The 23,149-nt window shown below is 40.3% G+C and overlaps 1 protein-coding gene across 5 annotated transcripts in view; it reads right to left on the reverse strand.

The window, feature by feature from the left end:
* Window positions 1-23,149, reverse strand: part of LOC134343917 (probable E3 ubiquitin-protein ligase HERC1) — a 295,654-nt gene that overhangs the window by 66,577 nt on the left and 205,928 nt on the right. For all 5 annotated transcript variants that reach the window (XM_063042842.1, XM_063042841.1, XM_063042839.1 and 2 more), the window contains 8 exons: window positions 21,134-21,261; window positions 18,461-18,667; window positions 11,535-11,665; window positions 11,106-11,305; window positions 8,147-8,252; window positions 3,955-4,101; window positions 1,987-2,088; window positions 497-670 (listed from right to left, as the gene is read on the reverse strand). In XM_063042842.1, coding sequence (XP_062898912.1) covers window positions 497-670; window positions 1,987-2,088; window positions 3,955-4,101; window positions 8,147-8,252; window positions 11,106-11,305; window positions 11,535-11,665; window positions 18,461-18,667; window positions 21,134-21,261 — 1,195 coding nt within the window. The remainder of the gene's footprint in view (window positions 1-496; window positions 671-1,986; window positions 2,089-3,954; window positions 4,102-8,146; window positions 8,253-11,105; window positions 11,306-11,534; window positions 11,666-18,460; window positions 18,668-21,133; window positions 21,262-23,149) is intronic.

Consider the following 23,149-nt stretch of genomic DNA (forward strand, 5'->3'; position numbering starts at 1 on the left):
GAAATGTTGCCTCACCTGGAAGGACTGTCTGGGGCCCTGAATGGTGGTGAGGGAAGAAGTGTAAGGGCATGTGTAGCACTTGTTCTGCTTACAAGGATAAGTGCCGGGAGGGAGATTGGTGGGAAGGGATGGGGGGGGGGGATGAATGGACAAGGGAGTCGCGTAGGAAGCGATCCCTGTGGAAAGCAGAAAGAGGTGGGGAGGGAAAGATGTGCTTGGTGGTGGGATCCCTTTGGAGGTGGCAGAAGTTACAGAGAATTATATGTTGGACTCGGAGACTGGTGCGGTGGTAGGTGAGGACAAGGGAAACCCTATTCCTAGTGGGGTTCCGACCTCGAAGTGGTTGAAACCTAAGCACAGAAGTCAGTCAAATATTAAGGCAGGGAAATGGAACAAATAATTGCACAATGCAATCATATTTGATTCATAAGGAAGATTGTAAAAAATTACCCAGCTTAATTTTTATGCGTATATACAAACCAAAATCAAATATTACCTTTTCATATGCATATTGGGCATGCAGGAGCAAAGGTAATCTTTCAATAAAAACTTTCATACATGGAGCTTTATTCAGTCCTATAATCCCCTGTGCTCTAAGAGCCATTCGACACGATGGTAAGATGTGGTTCTGAGACATCCACTCTGGTGAACATCTGATTAGAAGAACATCCTATCAAGAAAGGACATACATTTAGAATTTGGACAATTTTCTGTTAAAGCTTTTGTCACGTATGTGCTGCAACTGTGTCTAGACCACTATTACTTTCAAATTTATAGATAAAAAAATTTCTTCTGACATTCCTGTATCCAAAGTCAAAGATCAATATTGCAATATTTTATTTGTCTTCTAAAGATGATCTATACCTTAAGATGAAGAATTTCCGTAACACTGCCTTAAACAGCATTCTTTCACTAAAATTACTCTGGGGAATCATTGTTCTGGAATCGACCATTTCTCATTACTCTAAACCTAGCAAGTATGTTCTATAATCAATTTCTCGTCATACTTTAAAATCTTTCCTCTCATGATTTATTCAGCCTGATCAATTAAGACAATACTTATTTGGTCATCTTGTTCATACAGTCCTGATTCCTGAATTTCTTCACTGTGAGATTGCAATTTCAGTGTAAAATATGAAACTGAACAGGCAGGATTTCGCTGCAGCGGCTGTATGGAAAAGTGACGCAGCAGACTGTAATATCATAACAGCAATTGTCATCCTTTCCTTTTGCTGTGAAAATGGGTGATATCTCTCTGTACCTTGTTAGTGAGCGAGAAAGCCTGTGGCATGTCGAAATGTTGGGTAAACAATAATTTTTGTTGACTGCAGATTATGGTCTCTCTTTGTGTACTTTGCAATTGGTTGGAGAGTGGTGGGTGCTGAAGTTTTTTCTGAAATGGGTGGGGGAAGGGTGAATGTTGATGCGTTGACGCTGCTTGCGTAGGGAAGGGGGCTTTGGGGTTCTAACGTTTTTCTTTTGTTCATTCCTATGGGGTTCTTCTGTTTCTCATGGATGTCTGCGACATATTTCAGGTTGTATACTGTAAACATCCTTTGATATTAAATGGAAGTTTCTGAGATACTCAGACCACCCCGTCTGGCACCAACAATTATTCCATGGTCAAAGTCACTTAACAACAACTGAACCTCCTGACCATGTCTACACATTTTTATGCATTCAGTTGCTGCCACAAGCTTGACTGATTATCCATTTGCATTATTAAGCACACGTAAAAAGTCCAAGTTTTCTTGAGATAATGCCCAAAAATGATCAATTAACATTCTCTGAACACATCTTGCTGTTTGTGGGATCTGTGTGCAAATTGGGTGTACAATGCAACAGCCACTGCACTTTAAAAATTACATAAATTCTTGGCTTTGAGTGGTAGAATTCTGTTGTAGTATTCACAGATAAAAAAGCTTCACACTGTAATGTTGGACTTGCTTCTTTAGTGATCAACGTAAATAATTATAACCAACTGACCTTCGCTCTGCTGGAGCAAACTGCTACTCCAATGTCTGGAATCCAGGCTATTCCAACTATTGACCCCAGACCAGTTACTACTGTTTGCAGAACTGAACCATCCTGAGAGGAAAGAAAGAAAAAACAGATACATTTGTTCTTTATTAACAAGTGCTTGATTTAATAATTACATATAACATTTATTTTGAAATGTAACTTTCAGAAGCACGAAAAGAAAAAATAGTATCAAGGTAGATCTGGAGATACGGGAGACTGCAGATGCTGGAGATGTGAATCAACACACAAACCAGCTAGAAGAACTTAGCAGGTCAGTCAGCATCTATAGAGGGATATGGACAAATAGCATTTTGGGTCCAGACCTTTCATCCGAACTCTAGATGAACTGTCTTGACCACAAACATCATCTGTTCATTTCCTTTCACTGATGCTGCCTGACCCAATGAATTCCTCTAGCTCTTTGGTGTGTGGCTCAGGGCAGATTTGCAACTTCGCTTATATGGAACAATATTTTTGACACACAATTCAATTTCAATAAAAACAATTGCAAAAGAAATAGTGGATCTTGCAATTAGATTTTCTTTCACATATGCAGTGACTTACAAATCACCCTGGAGGCCAGTTCCTGGAATTGTGGTCAATGCATAATGGGGTTGCTTGTGCAGAAGCAAACATTGTTGTCAACTTAAAGACCAACCTGCGCTGGCAGCTGTTTGTGCTGGTAGCCTGTTGCAGGAAGATTTTCTTTACTTATCCATTGAGGTGGCACTCACTCAGGCCCTGATTCTTCACCAGCAACCATGATCCTCACTTCCCTCACACTCCTAGCTACCACCTAACTTGACTCTCACTATGAACCAATCATAGCAAGGACCTTGCACGTGAAATTTTAATTCTGTTCCTCTTTCCACAGACTTATTTGGTGTTTCCAGCATCTTGTTCCATTTCTGAAAAAAATAATCTCTCCTATTGGTTTTGAAAGTGGCTGATATATTAAGGATATTTAAGAGACTCTTATGTACACACTTGAAAGAAAAATGAAGACGTATGGGGTATGGTGCATGGGCCAAAAGACCCATACTGTGCTGCACTGTTTTATGCCCCATTTCTCACCCATTTACCTCCCGACTCATGCTCACTAATGATTGTCAGAACCAACATTAGCACCATCACTGTCAGACTCCATGTCCACCAATGACACTAGCTGGCTCCTAAGGGTCAAATCCCCACTGGAATCCCAATCCTGACGAAGGGGTTCAGCCTGATATGTTAACTGGCTTCATTTCCATTGATATTGCCCTAACTGCTGAGCTCCTCCATCATTTTCTATGTTTTACTCTGGATTTCCCACAACTGTAGAATCTTTTGTGTTTATGATGTTTATGCAGCAATGTCAACTCTTCTCTGCATCCTCCCTCCCTCATATATGTCGTATGGACTACACTAAGAAAAGACTTCTGTGGGCTTGAGGATGATTCTGTAGCAAGTGAGGCGTTTGGTCCTGTGTATTGTTGAACTTTGCAGTTGAACTGGCCATATTCCACTTCATCAACATGCTTTTACAATCTTATCTTGGTTTAATTTCCTCCTCTGACAGAACACAAAGGAAGAAATCCGGTTTGTTATTTACAAAAACTATGAAAATATTGGCCGAACAAACTTGCATTCTGTGGGCAATAGCCTGAAATCGAATAAAAATTGATTTTTTTCTGTTTCATATGGAATCAAAGTGAGACGGTCAAAGGAAGTACAGCCCAATCAAACTGTTGATTTACCATAAACTTTCAAAAGATTGCCAGGTACTGAAAAAAAGTGGGCTTGAAACATTTATAAGATTATAAAAACAACAAGTTGAAATATTAACAAAATCCCTGCAAAACTGGATCTTTACTTCTCACTTGTTCTAAGTTTTGTACACCCTTCATCTTTTAGTAAGTAAATTTCAAAATTAAACTGCAGCAAAATCCTTACCTGCATAGACCAAATATTTATCAACCCTCCAATTCCTCCAGACAAAAGTGCTAATCCATTGGGACTGAAGGACACTGCTACCACTGCAGTTATGTGAGCATTGAGACGAAACATACACTTGGCTCTACCTCTGAACCGAAATCTATCCTACAATAAATAAAAAGTTCGGTTAAAAAACAATTCCTACAGTACAGAACACCACTTTGATTTAAACTTCCATAGAAACTATAGAACCATAGAAACTACAGCACAGAAACAGGCCTTTTGGCGCTTCTTGGCTGTGCCGAACCATTTTCTGCCTAGTCCCACTGACCTGCACACGGACCATATCCCTCCATACACCTCCCATCCATGTATCTGTCCAATTTATTCTTAAAAGTTAAAAAAGAACCTGCATTTACCACCTCGTCTGGCAGCTCATTCCATACTCCCACCACTCTCTGTGTGAAGAAGCCCCCCCTAATGTTCCCTTTAAACTTTTCCCCCCCTCACCCTTAACCCATGTCCTCTGGTTTTTTTTCTCCCCTTGCCTCAGTGGAAAAAGCCTGCTTGCATTCACTCTATCTATACCCATCATAATTTTATATACCCCTATCAAATCTCTCCTCATTCTTCTACACTCCAGGGAATAAAGTCCTAACCTATTAAGCCTTTCTCTGTAACTGAGTTTCTCAAGTCCCGGCAACATCCTTGTAAACCTTCTCTGCACTCTTTCAACATTATTTATATCCTTCCTGTAATTTTGTGACCAAAACTGAACACAATACTCCAGATTCGGCCTCACCAATGCCTTATACAACCTCATCATAACATTCCAGCTCTTATACTCAATACTTTGATTAATAAAGGCCAATGTACCAAAAGCTCTCTTTACGACCCTATCTACTTGTGACGCCACTTTTAGGGAATTTTGTATCTGTATTCCCAGATCCCTCTGTTCTACTGCACTCCTCAGTGCCTTACCATTAACCCTGTATGTTCTACCTTGGTTTGTCCTTCCAACGTGCAATACCTCACACTTGTCTGTATTAAACTCCATCTGCCATTTTTCAGCCCATTTTTCCAGCTGGTCCAAGTCCATCTGCAGGCTCTGAAAACCTTCCTCACTGTCTACTACACCTCCAATCTTTGTATCATCAGCAAATTTGCTGATCCAATTTACCACATTATCATCCAGATCATTGATATAGATGACAAATAACAATGGACCCAGCACTGATCCCGGTGGCACACCACTAGTCACAGGCCTCCACTCAGAGAAGCAATTCTCTACCACCACTCTTTGGCTTCTTCAATCCAATCCAATTTACCACCTCTCCATGTATACCTAGCGACTGAATCTTCCTAACTAACCTCCCATGCGGGACCTTGTCAAAGGCCTTACTGAAATCCATGTAGACAATATCCACTGCCTTCCCTTCATCCACTTTGCTGGTAACCTCCTCGAAAAACTCCATTAGATTGGTCAAACATGACCTACCACGCACAAAGCCATGTTGACTCTCCCTAATAAGTCCCTGTCTATCCAAATGCTTGTAGATTCTGTCTCTTAGTACTCCCTCCAATAACTTACCTACTACCGACGTTAAACTCACCGGCCTATAATTTCCCGGATTACTTTTTGATCCTTTTTTAAACAACGGAACAACATGAGCCACTCTCCAATCCTCCGGCACATCACCCGTAGACAGCGTAGCAGTGACATTTTAAATATTTCTGCCAGGGCCCCGCAATTTCAACACTAGTCTCCTTCAAGGTCCGAGGGAACACTCTGTCAGGTCCCGGGGATTTATCCACTTTAATTTTCCTCAAGACAGCAAGCACCTCCTCCTTTTCAATCTGTACAGTTTCCATGATCTCACTACTTGATTCCCTTAACTCCATAGACTTCATGCCAGTTTCCTTAGTAAATACAGACGCAAAAAACCTATTTAATATTTCCCCCATTTGCTTTGGTTCCACACATAGCCGACCACTCTGATCTTCAAGAGGACCAATTTTATCCCTTACAATCCTTTTGCTCTTAATATACCTGTAAAAGCTCTTTGGATTATCCTTCACTTTGACTGCCAAGGCAACCTCATGTCTTTTTTTAGCCCTCCTGATTACTTTCTTAAGTATTTTCTTGCACTTTTTATACTCAAGCACCTGATTTACTCCGTTTCCTATACATTTCATACAACTCCCTCTTCTTCTTTATCAGAGTTGCAATATCCCTTGAGAACCATGTTCCTTATTCCTATTCAATTTGCCTTTAATCCTGACAGAAACATACAAACTCTGCACTCTCAAAATTTCCCCTTTAAAGGCTTCCCACCTAACAATCACATCTTTGCCAGAGAACAACCTGTCCCAATCCACGCTTTTTAGATCCTTTCTCATTTCTTCAAATTTGGCCTTCTTCCAGTTCAGAACCTCAACCCTAATACCAGATCTATCCTTGTCCATGATCAAATTGAAACTAATGGTGTTATGATCACTGGAACCAAAGTGCTCCCCTACACAGACCTCCGTCACTTGTCCTAACTCGTTTCCTAACAGGAGATCCAATATTGCATCCCCTCCAGTTGGTCCCTCTATATATTGGTTTAGAAAACTTTCCTGAACACATTTTACAAACTCTAAGCCATCTAGACCCCTAACAGTATGGGAGTCCCAATCAATGTATGGAAAATTAAAATCCCCTACCACCACAACTTTATGTTTACTGCAGTTACCTGCTATCTCTCTGCAGATTTGCTCCTCCAAGTCTCGTTGACTATTGGGTGGTCTGTAATACAATCCCACTAATGTGGCCATACCTTTCCTGTTTCTCAGCTCCACCCATAAGGACTCAGTAGACAAGCCCTCTAATCTGTCCTGCCTAAGCACTGCTGTAATATTTTCCCTAACAAGCAATGCTACTCCCCCACCTTTCATTCCTCTGCCTCGATCACATCTGAAACATCGGAACCCAGGAATATTAAGCTGCCAGTCCTGCCCCTCCTGTAGCTAAGTTTCACTAATTGCTATAACGTCATAATTCCACGTGTCAATCCACGCCCTCAACTCATCCGCCTTCCCCGCAATACTCCTAGCATTGAAATATATACACCTCAGAAGATTTTTACCATCACTCACAACCTTTCTATCAGCGGATTTGCTTGAACTTTCAACATCATTTATTTTCACCCAGCCACACTGTCAGCTCTGGCACTCTGGTTCCCATCCCCTTGCAAATCTAGTTTAAAGCCTCCCCAATAGCACTAACAAACCTCCCTGAAAGGATATTGGTCCCCCTGTAGTTCAAGTGTAACCCGTCTCTCTTGTACAACTGCCCCAGAAGAGGTCCCAATGATCCTGAAATCTGAAACCCTGCCCCCTACACCAGTTCCTCAGCCACTTGTTCATCCTCCAGAGCATCCTATTCCTACCCTCACTGGCACCTAGCACAGGTAGCAATCCTGAGATTACCACCCTCGAGGTCCTGCTTTTCAACTTCCTACCAAGCTCTCTATACACACTCTCCAGGACCTCCTCACTCTTCCTTGCTATGTCATTGGTACCGAAGTGCACCATGACATCTGGCTGGTCACCCTCCCACTTCAGAATGTCATGCAAGCGATCAGAGACATCCTTGACCCTGGCACCTGGGAGGCAACAAACCATCCTGGATTCTCTGTCACGACCACAGAACCTCCTATCTGCACCTCTAACTATCGAATCCCCTATCACTACCGCTCTCCTCTTTTTCCACCCTCCCTTTTGCACTGCAGAGCCAGACTCAGCGCCAGAGATCCGGCTACTGCAGTTTGTCCCAGGTAAGTCATCCCCCCCAACAGTATCCAATGCGGTATACTTGTTGTTGAGGGGAATGGCCACAGGGGAACCCTGCTCTGCCTGCCCTTTCCTCTTCCCTCGCCTGACAGTAACCCAATTTCCTGTCCTCTGCTCCTTTGGCGTAACTACCTCCCTGTAGCTACGATCTATAATCTCCTCATTCTCCCAAATGATCCGCAGGTCATCCAGCTCCTGCTCCAGTTCCCTAACGTGGTTTGTCAGGAGCTGCAGCTGGATGCACTTCTTGCAGGTGTCGTTGTCAGGGACACCAGAGGGTGTCCATTCAATATTTAATATTCATCTTTGCAGATTAAGACCAATTCCAGTCCAAAAGATTCATACCACAGATCATAATATAACTTCCTTCCCTTACCTCAGCTTGCTTTCCTTGTACATCAGAAGGCAAGAAGTTTGGCAATGAAACTGCAGTGCCACCTTGTGGTAGTGTCCAAACATAAACTAAGCCATTCTGACAACCCCTGGTGTGAAAACCAAAACAGAACCATTTTCATCAGTTGAAAAAAAATCAGACCTTAGAATGTATATATTAAAAATAAAATTACAGCTCAGGTTGTTAGACCATTGTGGTTAGCATAAAATTCTTCACCATAAATGGAGAGAGGTTCTTCAGGATGTCCTACCTCTGTTAAACGGTCTTTGAAACTGAACCTTAACTGTTTTTCTCTCTCTACAGATGCTCCCTGACTTGCTGAGTGTTTCCAGCATTTTTTTTGTTTTCATTTCAAGTTTCCAGTTGCTGAAGTTTTTTTTTAATTTTCAGAGATCCAATTTGACTTAGGCTAGCTCCAAAAATGACATGTTTAAGAAATGCTTTGTGGAGTGTGATAAATCAATATGTGCGCCTGCTAGTTCCAAAATACTTCAGTGATTATTGATCAGCCAGTCCCTTTTTTATAGTTAAAAGTTGGAACTATGATTGGTAATTGTTTATTATTGTCACAAGTATCAAGATACAGAGAACAGCTTTGGTTTGCAATCGATCCAGGGAGATAATTTCTTACTTAAGTACATTGAGGCAATACACAAAAAAAGAATGCAAAATATCATGTACAATTAAAGAGAAAGTGCAGTGCAGGTAGACGAATAAAGTACAAGGGTCACAAGCAGACAGAATGGAAGATTGAGAATTCATCTTTCATCTATGAGGGGTCCAGTCATGAGGCTGGTAACATATCAGTGGGATGGAAGCTGTCCTTGAGTCTGTTGGTTTGTTCCCTCCACCTTCTGTATATTCTGTTTGATGGGAGAAGGGAGAAGAAAGAATGATTGGAGAGGAAGGGGTCTTTTGATGTAGCTTAACAACATCTTATCAGAATGTATCACAGCTTGATATGGCAACTGCTCTGTCCAAGACCATAAAATTGCAGAGATGTGAAAGCAGTCCATCGTAGAAACTAACCTCGGCTCCATTCATGAAGTGCAGACTGAGTCAATGGAGCTGAGGTTAGTTTCTACGATGGACTGTGTTCAAGTTTATGGTCTTAGACAGAGCAGTTGCTATATCAAGCTGTGATGCATTCGGATGAGATGTTGCTCAGCTACAAAAATTGGCAACAGTCATTGGGTACATGCCATATTTATTTAGCCTTCTGAAGATGTAGAGACATTGGTGTGCTTTTTTTGGCCACAGAGCTGAAGTGGCTGGACCAGAACAGTTGTTGGTAATAATTACACCTACAAACAAAATGGCAGCCTTGTACTTAGATCACAGGAATGGAAGTAAGCCATTCAGACTAATTAGTGCATTTCACCTGTCAAAATATGATTGATTTCCACTTTGTAGTTGTTCTTCCATAATCCTCAAGTCAACAAAAATCACTTTGAGAATTGCAACTAATTTGGTATCCACAGCCTTTCATTGGAGAAAGGATTTCAGTTTACCATCACTCATTACATGAGAAACCTACTTCTTAATTTGATTTTCAAACACCCTAGTTCTAATTTTAAGATTATGATCCTTTTTTGCTTAATTGGATATCCCCACAAGACAAAATTTCTGAACAAATGAAGCACTACTTCTTCCTTTAATGACCCTGTGATTTTCTTTTAATCTCTGCTTCACGTGATGCAAATATCATTGGGGAATGCCAGAAGTTCAGTGTCCATTTCAAATTGCCTCCGAATTGAGGAGGCATTTCAATATAAATCACATTAATGCATTTGCAGTTTTATAAATATATACTGTAGGCCAAATGAACATGGATGGCGCTTTTCCTTCCCTGAAGGATATTAGTGGACCAGATGGGTTTTATCAACAGCAGTTTCTTTGTTAAACTTGCTGTGACTAACAATTTAAGTTCTAGATTCATTCAGTTACTTAAAGTCTCCAACTGCCTTTGCTGGGATTTAAATTTATGTCACTGATGAATGGTACAGAATGCTATTGTAGTAACTGCCTATTGAGTACTGCTGTTGTCAACACCAATACTCTATTCCAACCGTGTAAGCCTTGTTTTCTTTAAACATGTACTGGCATTTAATGATTAAAATACTCAGATACTAACTCCCTTTGTTGTCCTGTAACACCTCTCTACTCTCTATTAAGGAAGTTATGCTGAATTTGATCAAAAGTGGACGATCTTTTGATCATCCAGCAGCAGTGGAGGCGGAAGCGATAGAGTCTTTTAAGAGACTCCTAGATGGCTACATGAAGCTTAGAAAAATAGAGGGCTATGGGTAAAGCCTAGGTAGTTCTAAGGTAGGGACACGTTCGGCACAGCTTTGTGGGCCAAAGGGCCTGTATTATGCTGTATGTTTTCTATGTTTCTATCTTGTACTGAACCAGTGTTGAACGTCTATATTCTGTAGTTTCATCCACTTGGTAAGTTTATATCACTTATTATCTTCCTGTTCACATTTACACAACTTATTTAACCTTGCTGTTATTTGTAAACTTGGATATACGTCTAGATCTTGTAACTTACTAATGAAATATATTTAATTAAGTTTAAGTTTTGATCCCCGAAAACAACAAGTACCAATGTACTTATTCCGAAATTGAGAAAACATGATAGATTTTGGCTGCCCTGGAGTTTAGTTTAAAAGAACAATGTGTTTCAGTTTTAAGATACGGTTTTCTTTCCATTAGGACAATATCAGACAGATGGCATAGAAATGAACAATTCTGCCTAGTGTCTGCTGAGCCACTCATAGGTGTAATCATTTCAACTATGGTAGCAAATTCCAAAGATTCATCATTTTTGGGGAAAGAAGTTTCTTTTGAATTCCCCATTATATTTCTTAGTGAAATTATGTTTTTTGAAATACAGGAACGGTACATTAAACACATTTTAGTTTCCTTTGATACATACACTGCAAGCATTAGTCTTGGATCCACACCTTTCCCTGGAAGTGGACACCATGCTGAAGTATTAACCAATGCTGAGTGAAAAAGAGTTTGAACTGCAACCCAGGAACTTCCTCTTCTTCCCCATACTTTCACCATCTCTTCTCTGGAAACTGCAAGGAGTAGATGACCAGTTGGATCCCATTTCAGGCTTGTTACACTCTCCTTCATTAGAAATAAGAAAAAGGCAAGATAAAGTAAGTTGCATAACACAAATTTAGCATTATACAGCAAACTAGATCATTAATCTTAACTGTTATTTTGGCTTCAAAATCTCTATATGGTGCCTGACGTGCTGATTCTTCCAACATGTTTTGTTATTAATTTTGGTCTGTTGCTCTTTTGGAAAAAAACAATTCTGGAATAGAAATAGGTAGAGGAAACGATGATTTACCTGAAATGAATCTAATATCACTGATTCTTCCACATTTTCGAGCTCTCTTGTTCCAAGTAAAATTTTCCCGTCAGAATACCCGACTGCAATTGGTTTACCTTCACTGTACCAGGCAATGCACTGAACAGCAACTGAACAACAAAAAGTATATTGATTATGGGTTATAACACTAAAAGTACAATTGGTTTGGGTGGGGAATGCAAATATTTGGAATTACAGTATGTTATACATGTTGCACTTGTCATAATTAGCTGATAAGCAACAGGCCATGTAATACATTATACCAAAATACTGGTTTATTTGTGACACTGAAAGCATCTCCTGGAGTCTAAATGTGTGGCTAAATGTGGAAAGCCAGAATTTTCAAATACATTGAAGAATTCCTGACGAAGGGTCTCGGCCTGAAACGTCGACTGCACCTCTTCCTAGAGATGCTGCCTGGCCTGCTGCGTTCACCAGCAACTTTTATGTGTGTTGCTTGAATTTCCAGCATCTGCTGAATTCCTGTCGTTTGCGTTTTCAAATACATTATTGTGATTCAGGCTGTGCTGTGTTGTAACCTTTCAAAGTAATCATTAAATATCAGTGCTCTGTTGAGAATTTAAAATAACCACAAACATTTTACTTAATAGTAGAAATTATGAGGCTTTAGTGGCCTGATTAGAAAATAGCCAAAGTCAAAGTAAAATTTATTATCAGGGTACACACGTCACCACATACAACTCTGAGGTTATTTTTCCTGCGGGCATACTTAACAAATCTATAGGAAAGTAACTGTAAACAAGATCAATGAATAACAAACTGTGCAAATGAAAATATAAATAAACAGTAATAAGTAACAAGAGCATGAAATAACAAGATAAAGATTCCTTAAAGTCAGACCACTGGTTGTGGGAACACCTGAAATAGAATTAGTGTAGTTATCCTCTTCTCTTCAAGAGCCTGATGGTTGAGGGATAGCAACTGTTATTGAACCTGGTGGTTTGAGTCCTGAGGCACCTGTACCCTTCTACCTGATGGTAGCAGTGAGAAAAGAGCGTGGCCTGGGTGGTGAGGATCTTTGATGACGGATGCTGCTTTTCTACGGCAATGTTTCATGTAGATTGCTCAATGGATGGGAGGGCTTTATCCATGACGTACAGGGCCGAATCCACTATCTTTTGTAAGATTTTCCACTCAAAGCATTGGTGTTCCCATACCAGACCGTAACGCAGCTAGTCAGTACATATTCCACCACACATCTATTGAAGTTTGTCAAGGATTTTGATGACATGCTGAATTTCCGCAGACTCCTGAGGAAGTCGAGACATTGTTGTGCTTTCTTTGCAATTACATTTACGTGATGGGTCCAGGACAGGTCCTCTGAGATAGTGACACCCAGGAATTTAAAGTTACTGACACACTCCACCGCTGATCGTCTGATGAGTACTGGCTTATGGACCTCTGGTTTTCCTCTCCTGAGGTCTACATTCAGTTCCTTGGTCTTGTGGCATTGAGTGAGAAGTTCTTGCTATGACACCAATCAGCCAAGTTTTCAATCTCCCTCCTGTATGCTGATTCATCACCACCTTTGATGTGTCATCAGCAAACTTGTATATGGTGATGTAGCTGTACTTAGTCAAAGGTATAAAGTGAGTAGTGCAGCAGGCTAAGCATACGCCCCTGTCATGCATCTGTGCTGATACAGATTGTGGAGGAAATGTTTTTGCCATTCTGAACTGACTGAGGTCTACAAGTAAGGAAATTCAGGAACCAATTGCACAAAAGGGTAGTGAAGCCCTGGTCTTGGAGTTTACTGATTAGTTTTGAGGGGATGATAGTATTAAATACTGAGCCGTAATTGATAAATAGCACCCTGATGTATGCACCTTTGCTGTCCAGATGCTCCAGGGTTGTGTGAAAAGCCAATGAGATGGCATCTGCTGTGACCTGCTGCTTTGGTAGGCAAATTCGAGCGGATCTCAGACAGGAGCTGATAAGTTTCAATATCTGCCTCTCAAAGCACTTCATCACCACTAGCTCTAAACAGGAAATTTAACACTGCCTTGGGCATTTTCCCTTGCTAAACAATATACAGTAGTTCATTAAATGTTTATGATATTTTACCCCCTATTTTATGTATACTGCTGATTGCTATTTCATGCTTGCTAAAATGTCTCTACAAAAAAGTACATTTTATTTCTGTAAATTTTTCAATGCAGTTTTCAGATCAGATTGTTTGATAACACCACTATTGATGAATGCTATTAAGCTACTAAAGCTGATTGCAGTCGCCAGCATTGGAAAAGCTGAAATGTCACGTCAATGATCACCAAAACTTAATGGAAAAAATTTCCTTAAGACCATTGTCAAACACTGTCATGTTGTCCCAGGCCATTAGAATTATAGAGTCATAGGCAAAGAGCATTACAGTACAGAAACAGGCCATTTGACCCATCTAGTGCAGGTCAAACTATTATTCTGCCTGGTTCTGTCAACTCACACCTGGACCAAAGTCCTCCATATCCCTCCCACCCATGTACTTACCCAAGCATGTCTTAATTTTGAAATTAAACCCATACCTGCCAATTCCTCTGGCAGCTCATTCCACACTCACACTCACACCAGCCTCTGCGTGAGGAAGATCCCCCTCAGGTTCCACTTAAATATTTCACCTTTCACCCTTAACCTATGACTTCTAGTTCTAATTACACTCCACCCTATCTATACCCTTCATAATTTTGTATATCTCTATCAAATCAAATCTACCCTCATTCACCTATGCTCCAGAGAATAACCTGTTCAACCTTTCCCTATAACTCAGATCCTCAAGCCCAGAATATCTTAATATACTATTTTGGAATGCCAATCAATGCATAGCTGAAAGGATGGCCCTGGTTGTGGGACTCCACAAATCCATGCCTATTGGCTATTGACAGTCCTTCTGTTAGAAATAGTTCCTTTTACTTGCTCTACAACAGTCTTTCATAAGTTTCAACACAACTATCAAATCTCCAATGTTTTAACAAGAATATCATTTATTTCTCCACTGAACAGAAGTATTTCAGTCCTGGTATCATTGTTCAAAATCTCTTCTTTATCTTTCATAAAGTGCAGTGGCCTGAAATAAATTGTACTTCAGGTGAGACCCGAACTTTTGAATATGATGTTTTAGCACACTTTTCTTGTATTGGTATTTAGATGAGCAGAAATTTGTTCCAATTTATGCCCTGTCACAAAATATCTCCGGTCATTGACTCCATTCTCCTATACACACGTGTGCGCTTACATCTACTTAGTCTCTGAACTCTTCACCACATTTACAATCGCATGATTCCATTCATAGCAACACACACAAGATTTGTCTGCAATGCCTACAATGCCTACAAAGCACTTCTCCGCTCCCTATTTGGAAAGTCTGACTATTTCTCCATCTTGCTCCTGCCCGACTACAGGCAGAAATTGAAGCAGGAAGCGGCCACAGTGAAAAGTATCCACTGCTGGTCCAACCAATCAGACTCAATGTTACAAGACTGCTTTGGTAACGTCACCTGGGAGGTATTTCAAGCTGAGAACATCTCTGAATGCATGGAGGTGGTCACAAGCTTCATTTGGAAGTGCGTTGAAGACAATGGTCCTCAAAAACCGGTCTGGGTCTACCCAACCCAGAAGCCTTGGATAAATAGTTAAGTGAGTGTTGCTCTCAGCACAAGGGATAAAGCATTCACCTCCAGAGACCAACAGGAGCTCAAGAGATGCCACTATGATTTATGTAGATCCATCAATGTAGCAAAATGGCGACACAGGGACAAAACCCAGTCACAACTCTGCGACTGGATATGGCAAAGACTGTACACCATCGTGGACTTCAAAAGGAAACGCAGCAGTGCAGCCAACATTGCCGCCTCGCTCCCGGACGAGCTATATGTTTTTTTTTTACGCTCCAGTCAAGGGTGATAGGACTGAACCCCTGAGGAGAGTCATCGACGAGACCTGCACCTTGGTCATCTCCGAGGCTGAGGTACGTAGAACATTTCAACGTGTTAACAGCCGCAAGGCAGTGGGGCCGGACGGCATCCCAGGGCACTTCCTCAAAGTGTGTGTTGAACAGCTGGCTGGTGTGCTTACAGACATCTTTACTCTCTTCCTCTCCCAGTGTGTAGTGCCCTGCTGTTTCAAATTGTCCATCATTGTCCCTGTACCTAAGAAAACCAAGGTAGCATATCTGAACGATTGGTGCCCCAGTCGCACTTATCTCATTTATAAGCAAATGCTTTGAGAGGCTGGTTAAAGACTACATCTGCAGCATGCTACCACCCACACTGGACCCCCTAACAATTTGCCTACTAACGGAACTGGTCTACCAATGATGCCATAACCACAGCACTGCACACCATCCTCACTCACGTGGAAAAGAGGAATGCATATGTTAGAATGCTGTTCCTGGACTACAGTTCAGCATTCAACACCATAATTCCCTCCAAATTTGACAGGAAGCTCAGAGACCTTGGCCTGTACCCCACCTTGTGCAGCTGGATCCTAGACTTCCTATTGGATCGCCGACAGGTGACAAGGATGGGCTCCCTCACCTTTGCCCCTCTGACTCTCAACACAGGTGCCCCCCCCAGGTGTGTTCTGTGTCCCCTTCTCTACTCCCTTTACACCCAAGACTATACTATCACACATAGCTCCAATCTGCTGATCAAATTCGCAGATGACATGACTGTGATCGGCCTTATTTCTAGTGGTAATGAGACAGCCTACAGAGGGGAGGTTGACACCCTGACAGATTGGTGCCAGGATTACAACTTCTCCCTTAATGTCCAAAAAGACAAAAAGAGTTGATTGTGGACTACAGGAGAAATGGAGACAGGCTTGGCCTGATCAACATCAATGGGTCTACAGTTGAGAAGGTGAGTAGTTTCAAGTTCCTCGGTATACACGTCACCGATGATCTCACCTGGACTGTACACACCGGCTTTGTGGCAAAAAAAAAAGCACAACAGTGTCTCTTCCATCTCAGGTGACTAAAGAAGTTTGGCCTGGGCCTTCAAATCCTCAAGATCTTCTACAGGGGCACCATTGAGAGCATAATGACCGGCTGTATCACCACAGGTACGGGAACTGTACCAACCTTGATCGCTGGGCACTGCAGAGAGCGGTGCGGACAGCTCAGTGCATCTGTGGATGTGAACCCTCCATTGAGGACATTTATAGCAGCAGGTGCAGGAACAAAGCCTAGAAGGTCATCAGGGACACCAGTCACCTCAACCATAAATTGTTTCAGCTGCTCCCATCTGGTAAGAGGCCAGAGTGGGGAATAGAAGAAAAAGGAAGCGGGGTGGTGGGGTGGAGGGAATTTTTTTTTAAAAACTGGAAGTAGAAATTGATATTCATGCCATCAGGTCGAAGGCTACTCTGACGGAATATATGGTGTTGCTCCAACATCCTGAGGGTGGCCTCATTGTGGCACAAGAGACCATGAAATGACATGTCAGAATGGGAATCTGAATTAAAATGTTTAGCCACTGGGAAGTTCTGCTTTTGGCGGATGGAGCAGAGGTGCTCAACAAAGCGTTCCCCCAATTTATGGCAGGTCTCACCAATGTAGAGCAGGCCACATTGGGACCACTGGGCACAACAGGCGACCCCAACAGATTTGCAGATCAGGTGTTGCCTCACCTGGAATAACCGTTTAGGACCCTGAATGGAGGTGAGGGAGGCCATGAACAGACAGGTATAGCACTTTAGCCGCTTGTAGGGATCAGTGCCATGAGAGAGTTTAGTGGGGAATGACGAATGAACAAGGGAATCACAGAGGGAGCAATCCCTGTGGATAGTGGGGAGGAGGGAGGGAGATAAAGATGTGTTTGATAGTAGGGTCCCTTTGGAAATGGCTGAGGTTGCAGAGATGATGTGTTGGATGTGGAGGCTCATGGGGCAGAAGTTAAGGACAAGAGGAACTCTATCACTGTTAAGGCAGCAGGAAGATGGGGTGAGCGAGGATGTTCAGGAAATGGAGGAGATGACAGCATCAATGGTGAAGGAAGGGAAACCCACATTCATAGTCCATTCCATATTTTCCCACCAACTGTATGATTTCAGATTTGTCTGGATTTAACACTATATACACATTTCTAGTTATTTTCCTGTTTATGTCTTATTTCGGTCTGTCACTATTGCATTCACTGGCTACTATTATAAGAGATTTGTCATCTGGGAATTTTGAAAAAATACCTCTATAAATCCAAGGCTAAAAGAAAATGATTCCAACACTTCTCTCTGGTGATCACTGCTGCTTGGGTCCTTTTAGTCTCAACAACAAATGTCCACTCTGCTTTCTGCCCTTAGTTAGCTACTTATTCCCTTAACTGCAGGCTTTTAATCAAAGACACTAACATTAACAATCCTACAATCTGTGACTTATAAAACTCCTTCTAAAAGTCCCTACATGCATCAACCATAGTACCGTCATCAACTGAAATCCATCAGGTTGATCAAGCACAATTTTCTTTTGACAAACCAAGGCTAATTTTCCTTTATTACCTTATAATTTTCCAAATACTGATTAGTTTTATCTTAGATTATCGTCTCCAATTACCATGCCTATGGAATGTTCTAAAATAAGAATCACACATCTGCAACATCTAGACTTTTGATATCATCCTTATATCTATGGACAAATACCAACATGTAACCAAAGCCACTGCAATTTCCATTCTCAGTAATCTGGAATGCATCCATTTTAGATGGGAAGAAATTTCTGTCTTACTGAGAACTACCAACATCTTTAAAAACTCTATTTTATGAAGAAAGATCCAAAATTAATGCACCCCAAAAATTATATCACAAATTATTTGATTATAATTGTAAACAGATTCATCACACATGCTACAGTGCAACATCGTTTTATCAAATAAATTACATTGCTATCATTTAAAACATACCATCTTTTCTCTGACAATGCACTAGGTTAATCGTGTCAGAAATGGTATTCTCTGCAGCTTCGATGCAGCCAATTGATCCATCCAGTCGTCCTACCAATAACACTTCAGCTTGCTTGTTACTATCTTTATTTAAGAATGGTGCTTGGACGTCTGCCCATGTCAAAGCAGTTACCCAGGAAGGTTGAGTTTTCATATGGATGTCATTCCCTTTGAAAGAGATACAAAAAAATTCAATTTCTGGAGTGAAGAGACAGAGGTATATAGGAAGAAAGTAAAAAAAGGCAGATATAGAATGTACATGAAGGAATAAAGAGAAAAAGATGACATAAATAAAGACATTATCAGATTGAAAATCCCAGAGAATGAATGAATTGATGCAGAAAGGCATGTAAGAAAAGTTAATTTAACAAGAGCATTGTTGAAAATCCCTACCACCCATCCCACAATCTCTTTGACCCACTACCATCAGGAAGGAGGTGCAGAAGCACTAGGACCAGGACTGCCAGACTGGGTAACAGCTTCTTCCCTCATGCTGTGTGACCAATGAACACCCTGCCATCAGCGAGGTCTTGTCACTAGGGACAGAGAGCTGTTTACCGCACGATTTAACTGTGCCCTACTTTACATGCATTTTGTATTATATTTTATTAACTTATTTAAATATAATATTTTGGTTTATGTGCAGTGTGTGATATATTTTGTGTGGGTGCACAATGGGTCGGGGGAACATTGCTTTATTTGGTTGTACATATGTACTGTCAGATAATTTAAAAAAACGAAGATAAATTTGCTAAGTAACGAAGTATTATTTAAAGTGAGAGGCAGTAGGAAATAATATCTTCTAAGATTCTTTAAAGCAATACCCATTCATTGCTTCCAAATATATAGGAACATATCTTTTGGCATAACCAGCCAGTTTTACTAAAAATAACTATTATATACTGAGGTAGAGTCCCAAACCTGAAACTTTAACTATTTTTCTTTCTAGGGCTGCTGCCCAGCCTGCTGAGAGCTTCTACCATTTTCTGTTTTTGTTTCAGATTTCTAGTACCTGCAGTTTTTAATTTAAAAAAAAAAATTTCTCCCCACTCTTAAAGCTTCATATCAAAGATTAAAACTATTTAGAAATACCAATTCAGTATTAAACTTAGAGCAACTGTGCAACTATTATTTCAATTGTTGTTGTTGCTTGTGTTGTTCTGCTGAATATTGTGGGCATGCATTGTAGGCGCTGGAATGTGTAGCCACACATAGCCTCCAGCACATCCTTGGGTGTGTTAGTTGTTAATGCAAATAATGGATTTCACTGCACGTGAGAAATAAATCTGATTCCAAATCAACTTGTAAGTCTGTTGATGCCACAAACCTCATACATAAAAACATAATAACAGAGAAGTAATAATGAAGGTGGGGAAGTAGCCTTAAATTCCAACTTTAATTTCTAAAATGTGAAAATAAAAGTTTGTTTTTATAAGTCTGATATTTTACACTCATCTCCACATACAACACAACAACAGCCTTCCATGTGGAGTTCATGAGGACATTTCTGCCCATCAAAACTAATGCCATTTGCCCTCATTATGACAATATCCATTTATACCTTGCCTATTTGACTCTGTGCACGAATAGGCTTTAAAGATAATTTTATCTAATTCCACTGCCTTTTCTGAAAATGAGTCCCAGAGTTTAAACACTCCCAGTGTAAAAAAAAAGCTTAGAGTTTGTGAAGTTAAACATGAGTAGAACATACACAGTAAACGACAGGACACTAACGAATGTTAATGAACACAAAGAGGGCCCGGGGAGTCCAAATTCATAGTTCCCTTAAAGTGCAACACAGGTAGATACAATGATGACGAAGGCACATGACACGTGTCAGTTCGTAGCATAGTATTTAAGAATTGAGACTTTATCTTTCAACTTTACAAAACATAGTTCTGCACTTCTGGGCACCACACTGTAGGAAGGATGTAGTTGTGCTGGAGGGAACGTAGAAGGAATTTACCAGGATGAATTCCCTGGTGTGGAGATTTTATTTACTGGGAGAGGTTGGGCACATTTTCCCTTGATCAAAGGAGATTGAAGGGTGACTTGATAGAGGTACAGTATATAATATCATAAGCAGCAATAAATAGGGTGGATGGTCAAAATACTTTTTCCCATGTTATATTTGTTAAGAAGACTGAACACAATAAAGGAAGACTGAAGATACATACTTTTAAAAATTAAGGAAGCAGTTGAGAAGGAAATCCTGAAGAAGATATTCATTTGAGTGAAAGTAAACCTCGAGTCATTGACACTGGTGAAGATATTAAGGACATTTTTATTAATCAAGAATCTGGTTAATCATGAAATTCACTTCCGTAAAGAGAGGTTGAAGGGAATAGAAATGAGAAGTTAAGCGGAAGCTAGTGAAGGACAAGGGGGAAATGGACTAGGAGGATATGCAGATGTGCTTAGAAAAGGGAAAGTAAGATGAGATTCTGGTGCAGTACATATACTGGTATGGACCTATTACACTGAATGGATTATTCCTGTGCTTGAATGGACTTAAATTTTGCAATTGATTCAGGCTTTTAACATTTTGACATAAACACTGCATCAAAAAACATGAAAGTTATTCTACAAAAGGAGAACAAAATTGCAAAGTAAATAGGCGATTAACTTGCTTACCATCAACTTGATAGATGTTGATGATTTTGTCTTGTGAAGCTGCTAAAAATCTGCCACTTGCACTCCAGTATACTGGAGACAGATTGAAGTCTCTTGTAGGGCTACAAGGTCTTTCCTTTGAATCCTCACTGGCATAAACATACAAGAAATGGGAAAAGAAGATTCATATTATCAAAAAAACCCTCTCATATCAATATATAAACAAAACTAAATGGTAGACAAAATTCTGGGAAGGATTTTAATTTAAAAAAAAGCCACAAGAAAGAATCTTCTCTGGCCTTTATAAAATTAATAGGAAGAAGTGATTAAAATGATGATTTTAGATTAAAAGGTGCTGATCATAAAGGCTTGTGGATTGGGGAGTGAAGTGAAGGTACAGCAGAATTGTAGGCTGGAAATAGTGGACTGATCGGAACAATACATCAATGGTCATAACTAACATTGTACAGTATTCCAACAGTAATACTGAGATTATGGGTTGGGCTTATGGGCCTGGAATCACACACCAAGGGCTATACAAAACTTCATTGAGGTACAGAAGATCCTGGGTGAAGCACAGGTTCAGTGAACCAAAATGTTCTGCATTGTGTGAAATACCTTAATGTGAAAGTCAAGAAGAAAATATAATGCAGAATATACCAATTGAAATTTCTTGCTGCTTGGACATTTACTGAAAAGTCTTCAAAATGTATTTTTCATTTAGAAGAAAGCTCTCATGGCAACATTTTACAGCATTTTAAAAAACACGTTTTTTGCACTTTCTTCCAAGATGGCAAACTAGTCCCTAGGTTACCAGCTCTAGGATAGACAGGTCCTCTGGATTCTCGGACAAGTCAGGTCACAGTCTGGTATGAAATAGGGTTGTGCATGATTTGATATTATGGGGCATGAAGTTTTTATCTTGGATTTTCATCAGAGTGTCTGCAGTGCTGCTCCTGATTAATAACTCCTTTTGAGCTTCTAAGTTTGAGTAGCTGCTGTGAACCACCTATGCTGAGGAACTGAGACTGGAGTCTAGATTTTAGACCAAGCCCCTACAGCCTTTTTGTTTTTTAAAAGTAGTATGTCATGATTATAGTCAAGGATCAGCCAATTTTCTTTTAATATGGGAAGTTTTGAAAGCATATGAAGTTTCCTGCAACTCACATACCAGATTGGTAAGATGGTCTAGAAGGACCAAAAGGAAATCAGAAGATTGGAATGGCAGAGGGAATAGGGTTAAATGAGCGGTAGGTTTATGGAGGAATCCAGCTAAACTGCATTTATTGGGTTAAATCAGACTTGAGTAAATGCAGAGTAGATCTGCACCGGGTCCCTTTTTAAAAATATGTCTCCAGCGACTGTGTTCATTGCCTTGTCCCACTGACCTCTCCAGATTCTGATGAAGTGAGTTTGCTAAAGAGATTGCAATTGTTTGGAAGGAGGGCAGGGTGGGGTTCAATTTCTTAGCTTTTTTTTTTATCCATTAGACCTAAAACCAAATAATTAACACAGAATGAATATTCATCCATCTGACACTTGCCCTCTGAATCAAGATCCAGTACTGTGCTGTACTGTTCTATTTAAGTTAAGGTGAAACCCTAGTACAATGAGTTTTCACCTGAAAGACCAATACCTTGTCTGAATATTATCTTTCAGCTGAGGTATTGAAGATATATCCAAAGAACCTAAACAGAAAAAAAATCTTTCATGCCATTGCTTAAAGAATGGCAGGGGAATTATTGTTCCACTGCAACAATAATTGATAATTATCTCACTCCTGCTTGTGGGAACATTTGTGAAAACTGCCTGTCACAATACTTATTTAATTATTAATATACTATAATTATCATTAATTTGCGGTGAAATATTTTGGACATCAAAAAGTGCTACTTCCCTTACTAATCTTACTAGTTTAATTATGGATAATAAGCTGGTGTTTTTTTTTTTGCAAGTTATAGGGTGGTAGGGTTACACAGAACAGGACTAAAGACCACCTTGTCTGCAAAGATCATTACATATATATTTCAACTACTC

The sequence above is a fragment of the Mobula hypostoma genome, chromosome 3, assembly GCF_963921235.1.
Source record: "Mobula hypostoma chromosome 3, sMobHyp1.1, whole genome shotgun sequence".
Taxonomy (NCBI): Eukaryota; Metazoa; Chordata; class Chondrichthyes; order Myliobatiformes; family Myliobatidae; genus Mobula; species Mobula hypostoma.